Source organism: Canis lupus, chromosome 7 (genome assembly GCF_011100685.1).
Source record: "Canis lupus familiaris isolate Mischka breed German Shepherd chromosome 7, alternate assembly UU_Cfam_GSD_1.0, whole genome shotgun sequence".
NCBI lineage: Eukaryota > Metazoa > Chordata > Mammalia > Carnivora > Canidae > Canis > Canis lupus.
The window spans coordinates 19,925,849-19,933,154 of NC_049228.1; the positions used below are offsets into that span (position 1 = coordinate 19,925,849).

At 41.7% G+C, this 7,306-nt stretch overlaps 1 protein-coding gene and 1 pseudogene across 1 annotated transcript; both read left to right on the forward strand.

Moving 5' to 3' along the window:
• The first annotated feature begins 2,802 nt into the window (after nt 1–2,802).
• On the forward strand, nt 2,803–3,790 carry LOC608573 (14-3-3 protein epsilon-like). Its single transcript, XM_038542339.1, is given in 2 exon segments — nt 2,803–3,447; nt 3,450–3,790. Coding segments are annotated over 2 exon segments (762 nt in total). The 5' UTR covers nt 2,803–2,879; the 3' UTR covers nt 3,644–3,790.
• A 1,292-nt stretch (nt 3,791–5,082) lies between these two features.
• Nucleotides 5,083–6,347, forward strand: LOC119872634 (annotated as a pseudogene).
• The last annotated feature ends 959 nt before the right edge of the window (nt 6,348–7,306 follow it).

Below are 7,306 nucleotides of genomic sequence, written 5' to 3' on the forward strand. Positions count from 1 at the left end.
TTTTCAACATGGTAAAGGTATTGGTATCCATGAAAAAGAATTGTGGTTAGCCCTTTTTCAAAGAAGGAAGAAGGTGTTTAAGGGTGAATGCTTATGTCTCTCCAAGTGTATATTTTGAAAACCTCCTAATGTGATAAAATTTGAAGGCAGAATCTTTTTTTTTTTTAATCTTTATTTTTATTTATGATAGTCAGAGAGAGAGAGAGAGGCAGAGACACAGGCAGAGGGAGAAGCAGGCTCCATGCACCGGGAGCCCGATGTGGGATTCGATCCCGGGTCTCCAGGATCGCGCCCTGGGCCAAAGGCAGGCGCCAAACCGCTGCGCCACCCAGGGATCCCTGGAGGCAGAATCTTTGGAAGATAATTATAATCAGGGGAAGTCATCAGTGTGGAGCTCTAAGGAATGGGATTGGTACCAGAGCTTGCTTCTTTTTGTTTTTCCATTTGTATCATTTACATCATGCTCTGTCTCAGAATCGCTAGACTCTTTACCTTGCTTCTTTGTAGCTTCTGGCAGTGGCCATTCATCATTGTGTTCCTTGACTTACAGGGGCTTCCTTCTCACCTTTGCCTCTCTTGCCAGGTAATATTCTCCCTGTGTATCTCGGTCTTTATGTGGTATTTTCCTCTTCTTATAAGGGCACCAGTTATATCTGCTTAGAGCCCACCATAATAACATGATCTTAACTTGATTACATCTTTAAATACTCTAATTCCAAATAAGGTAACATTTTTAGGCACTTTAGGGGACATAGTTCAACTCATAACAGTCCAATTGTGCCCAGTCATGTTCATCTTTCCCATGTGTAAAATACAATTATCCAGTTTTAACATCCTCCTACATTTTAACCCAATCCAAGATTGACTCTGGGCCCCAAATTTCATCTAGTTATCATCTAAATCAGTTATGGGTGAGGCTTGGCTTATGATCCATCCTTGAGCAAAATTCCTGCCCATCTGTGGCCCTGTGAAATCAAAAAACAAGTGATATGCTTCCAAAATAAATGTTAGAAAGGCATAATATAGATATTTCTATTCCAAAGGGGTGAAATAGGAAGGACAAAGAGGTCACAGGTCTTAAATCCAAAATCCAGGAGGATACATTCCATTAGACTTCAAGAACTGAGGACACTCCTCTGTGACTGGCTCTGCCCCTGGCCTGCTGGAGTGGCAGCCCTGTGGTTTTGGCCTCCCAAGGAGGAGGCTCTACCTGAGGAGGTCCTAGGTGCAAGCCTTTGTGTCCACAGCTCTACCATGGATGACATCCTTTCTTCACTTTATATAGTCTCTGTCCCTTTCAGTTAAGGCTGGAAGCATTTCTGCTAGTATAACATTCTCAAAAGCCTTGTCAATCTCTAGTGCATTAATAGGGAACAAGATTTCAGACAAGATGGTCCATTACAGATCTTTCCTGGATAATAGCATGTCTATTTCTGGCTTAGGCTGAGATGATTTCAATTGGATCCATAAGTCACATGCTTAAATTTTTCTTTTCTTTTTTGTAAATAGATTTTATTTACTTATTTGAGAGACAATGCATGAACATGACAGGGGGAGAGGCAGAGGGAAAAGCAGACTCCCTGCTGAGCAGGGAGCCAGACATGGGACTCAATCTGGGACTCTAGGATCATGACCTGAGCTAAAGACAAATGCTTAACTGAGCCATCCAGGTGCCCTCATGTTTAACCTCCTTAGTAAATGATTGTCTAGCATCACCTTTGGCTTTGTTAGTAAGTACACTCTCTGGATAAGCTGGGAATTTTCTTGTGCTGGTCCCATCTTGCCCAACAGTTCAATCTTCAATTTATCTCTTATCTGTTGCATTTTACTATAAGCAGAAAGAAGAAATCAGGCGAATTTTCCCTTGTTTGGTTGGGAATCTCTTCAATGAAAGATCCAAGTTCAAAATTAACCATTGTGTTTAATTTTGTGTCAACTTGGCTAGGCTACGGTACCTAGGTGTTCAGTCAAATTACCGGTCTAGATGTTTCTGTGAAAATATTTTTAAGATATCATTAGCATTTAAGCCCAGACTCCATTTTTTTAAAAGATGAACCACCTAGGCATCCCCATCATGTGAAATAATTTTCAACAATTAATGATGTAAAATGAGATAATATGTTTAATGTATGATAATTAAATGTTATGAAAGATTTGTAATATCAATTATCATATGTAACAGATATATTAAACTTAAAACTCTACGGTTAGAAGTTTAATTTCCTTCCCCTAACAGCATGTTCATAATTAGCCTTCTTTTATTAATTATCCCTATCCTACTTGCCATAGCATTTCTTACACTAGTTGAATGAAAGTTTTAGGTTATCTACGACTCCATAGAACGAAATATCATCAACCCTCATGGCCTGTGACAACCTATCACTGATGCTGTCACACAACTCATTAAAAAAACACTATGACTTCATATCCAGACTTATTATTGCACCTATCCTAGCCCTCACGTGAGCCCTAACCATTTTAATTCCATTACTATTGGGAAAGGTCATCAGAAGATGGACTATTGGTTGACCAGTGAGCTAGACTTCAGCACTTGGAGGCTCCTCACCTCTCTGGTCCTTGGAACGTAGGTTCTACTTGCCTTTTTCATCCCCAGAGGCTGCTCCAAAGACAGTATAGCCTTAAGATAAGAAGGCCTACATAGTATACATGACTGAACTCACTTTGGGACTCTTTATAAACTTCTAAGATTTGACCGGCAGATGTAGGGATCCATTCATCTTGTTGCCACCCAAGATAAGCCTCAAAGGTAAGTTTCCTTTGCTTATTAAAACTGCCACCTGCCGAGCGAGAGGCTGAGAGAGTCGGAGACGCTATCCGCTTCCATCCATCGCACAGACCCTGCCGGAGCCACTGCGGCTATGGATGATCGGGAGGATCTGGTGTACCAGGCGAAGCTGGCCGAGCAGGCTGAGCGATACGACGAAATGGTGGAATCAATGAAGAAAGTAGCAGGGATGGATGTGGAGTTGACAGTTGAAGAAAGAAACCTCCTATCTGTTGCATATAAAAATGTGATTGGAGCCAGAAGAGCTTCCTGGAGAATAATCAGCAGCGTTGAACAGAAAGAAGAAAACAAGGGAGAAGACAAACTAAAAATGATTCGGGAATATCGGCAAATGGTTGAGACTGAGCTAAAGTTAATCTGTTGTGACATTCTGGATGTACTGGACAAACACCTCATTCCAGCAGCTAACACTGGCGAGTCCAAGGTTTTCTATTATAAGATGAAAGGGGACTATCACAGGTATCTGGCTGAATTTGCCACAGGAAATGACAGGAAGGAGGCAGCAGAGAACAGCCTGGTGGCTTATAAAGCTGCTAGTGATATTGCAATGACAGAACTTCCACCAACGCATCCAATTCGCTTAGGTCTTGCTCTCAACTTTTCTGTATTCTACTATGAAATTCTTAATTCCCCCAACCGTGCCTGCAGGTTGCAAAAGCAGCTTTTGATGATGCAATTGCAGAACTGGATACGCTGAGTGAAGAAAGCTATAAGGACTCTACACTTATCATGCAGTTGTTACATGATAATCTGACACTATGGACTTCAGACGTGCAGGGTGATGGTGAAGAGCAGAATAAAGAAGCGCTGCAGGATGTGGAAGATGAAAATCAGTGAGACATAAAAGCCAACAAGAGAAACCATCTCTGACCACCCCATTCCTTCCCATCCCACTCCCATTGGAAATTCCCCCATTGTCACTGAGAACCACCAAATCTGACTTTTACATTTGGTCTCAGAATTTAGGTTCCTGCCCTGTTGGTTTTTTTTAAAACAGTTTTCAAAAGTTCTTAAAGGCAAGAGTGAATTTCTGTGTATTTTACTGGTCCCAGCTGTGTATTAAGACACTATTCAGGACTGTGTAGAGGCTTTTTCAGCATTACTGCATTGTCTCCTGCCAGATGTGGCAAGATCACCATTAAAAATGGAAATTACATTTGAAAGCCATTAGACTTCTAGGTGATGCAAGCATCTAAGAGAGAGGTTAATCACACTATAGACGCATTGTGGTATCATTTTTCCTTTTTCTAATTGTTTAAATCGAATTTTATACCAATGTTAAAAATTAATTGGATGTTAGTTTGAAGTGGTTAAAGATTGTTTGAAGAGTTGTTATAATGGTTTTGCTGTAAAAAGTGTTGCGGAAATGTTGCTGAAAAGCATGGTGCTGGTAACTGTTCAACAATCCATGGCTGCTCATTCTTGCCTACTTTTACTCTCCCTCTAAAGCAGGTTAGCATTGAAGGTGGTATGGAAAAGCCTGCATGAGTGTTCAGTTCTTTGTTTCTTCTCCTTCCCTTTCCCCTTAGGCCCCCCCTTCCCTCCTTCGCTCGCTCAACCTCTTTCGTTCGGTATGTGTAACTTGAAGCTAATTTGTACTACTGGATATCTGACTGGAGCCACAGATACAGAATCTGTATTGTTCTTACTGAAACACAGCATGGAATTAACATTAAACTTAAATAAAACAAAGCCAAATTAAAAATGCCAAATAAAAAAAAAAACTGCCACCTGCCAAGCTGGAGTGGCCTTTCTTCAGTCTCTTCCTGCCCCAGCCCCCAAACTACAGGGGCCAGTTTCAGATTATACCAGGGAAGCTGATGAGGAACCTGTCAATCAGCAATTTGGTGAATCAGCCAAGACACTGAAGAAATGGGCCTTGGGAATTAGACACCCATGAGAGGAAAACAAGTTGGCCATCAACCTCTCTGTGGGGAGGGGTGACCCATCTGTTAGATGCCTGTGGATCACTGTGTGAGTAGGAGGATGCCCGAAAACTCCAGCCAGTCCAATGCATTTGTTGGAGGAACTGCAGAGAGAATACTGTAGCAGAGAAGGGAAGTGCATAAGAGCTGCAGTCAGCTGGCCTCTCCTGTAGGCACTTTGGCTGGAGGCTGAAGCTCAAGTTAGAAAGTGAGAGGAAGAACTGAGATTAGAGAAGCAGGTGGGAGTGTCCACTACTCTGCTAGCTTCAGTGCTGGCAGACAAGATGAAGGAGCAGGATCATAAGTTGAGCAGGATCAGTGCACAGTTCTGCAAAGGTAGGAGGGTCCCAAATGCCTCAGATTAAGATCCAGGCACTTGCAAAAAAAAAGCCTGATTGGAATGGCAAGAGGTAACAATCTTTGAGAAAGTGATGAGATGTTGTGTTGCTTGAAATGATCCAAGCCTTCCGATCCCTAATACAAAGGAAAATTGCAAATAGTTATTGCCCCAAAGCTCCTAGGAAAAAACTTGAATTCTTTCTCTGTCCTCTGAAGTTGCAAATTTTATCATGTCCTTGAAACATAAATACCCCAGGAGATAACCCAAATATTGGCCACAGAGACTGAAGAAAAGGGCATGTGTGGAGTTTTAAAAAATGCAGACTACTGGAGGATTTCCCTTGTCCCAAACCCAACCTGCAGGCTCCATAAGATCACAAATATTGGTCAAAAGCCAAGTGAATAGCTGACTCATATCTGGAGTCTGGGAATAAAAACTGGATGGGCATAGAAAGTTGCAGAAGATTTGTGGAAAAGGAATATTGAGAAAGGAATTTTACATGTAATCAAGCTAAAACTGAAATGAATTTATGTAAATTAAACAGAAAAATGGGAAGAGTTTTAATACACTGCTGTAAAATTAGAATTTGGTTTTCTTTCTTTTAAAAGAACTAAGTTTTCAGCTGGGGCCATGCCCCACCACATCTTCCAGGACAGTATGTCAGACATCGCACAAAGCCGTCGACAAACATCCAAGAAGTTCAAATGGGACAAAGGTTACCTGGTGAAATCAGAATTACAGAAACTAGCCCCTCAGAGTGACCGTGGTGCTGTGCCCAGAATACCACCCGAGAGCCCTGGTAACAGTGAGTTTCTGGGGTTTGCCAGAGAGCACCTGCCCCCAGGAAAGGGGGCTGGAGCTCCTGCACAGCTGGAGGCCGCGGGGCGCCCCCTCGGGCACCCTACAGCTGTGGGCGACACTTGCCCAGCAGAGACGGAGGACAGCCTGGCTGGCCCTGCCAGCACACACCTCTGGCTGGGGGGCAGCGTCACAGCAGCTGCTCAGCACAGGGCGGGTCCACACTGCACACCGAGCAGGCTGCAAGGCCACCGCTGCAGACGGAGGACAGCATCTTTCTGGCTGAGGACAGCAACCAGCCCATGCCCGTGGGCCGGTTCTTCGGGAATGTGGAGCTCCTGCAGGACCTTCCACCAGCTTCTTCGTCTTGTCCTTCAATGAACAAACAAGAATTCAGGAAAACGCATTTCAGAGCCAAAGATGATGAAGACGATGATGATGGTGCAGAAATGTAGAGAACGAAGTATACACAGTGATTTCCTTGCATATTTAATACAGTTAATAGTCCCACAGTTTAGCGAGTGCTGAGATGTGTATCAAGTTTATCTCCCAAGAAAACATATTCTTAACCAAATGTTGAAGCTGACCCGTAAAAGTCCTCATACAGAACACCAAGTACCTGGAGTGTTTATACTCATCATCCAGAACCATCTCTGAGACTGCACAGCCGCTGCTCCCACACCCATGCATTTTCTTGTGTCTGTGTGTAAATGACACAGTTTGGGTCCCCCGGGGGGCTCAGAACTCAGTGCGAGAGATCTTTCTAAAGAAACTCCTCACTAAACTCTTTAGTTTTGATAATACAGGAGTTTATTTTCCATTATCTCAATTTGATCATTCTTGTGATTGAGTCAATGCCAGTTCTTAAAGAACTCTCCTTTATTTCTGTATATGAAGCTAATGTTTACCCTGGAAATTCTGCAATATGCATATGAGAAAGAAATAAAATATATTTTGAAAATAAAAAAAAACTAAGTTTTCTTAGATTATTGGCCTGCTCTTCATAAACAATCGTATTCAAAGATTTTTGTTTTCTTTACCTTTAATGTACTATGCCTAGAAAACAAGGAATCTGTGTTTTGTCTTTATCAGGTCTTGCTTACTTAAGAAAACCAAAAGTCTTAAGATTTTTACAAACATGAAACTTTTTGTATGTGTTAAATTTCACAGGATGCATTACCAAATACTAAACATTTTTTAGACTATATTCCTAGGAAATGCTTCAAATCTATGTCCTAGTATAATGGCATCAATCAAATTAAATTTAAATTTAATTTAATCAAATTAAATTTAAAATCTGTCACGGAAACAATAAAATTCTCTGGTCTATTGCATTATAATAAACCCATCATATCTTTAATAATAACTATTTTAAGTCTTTTGTCACTTGCAGTCACTGTCCTACTGTTCTTGCTTTGGCAAAAAGTGTTTCTGCCT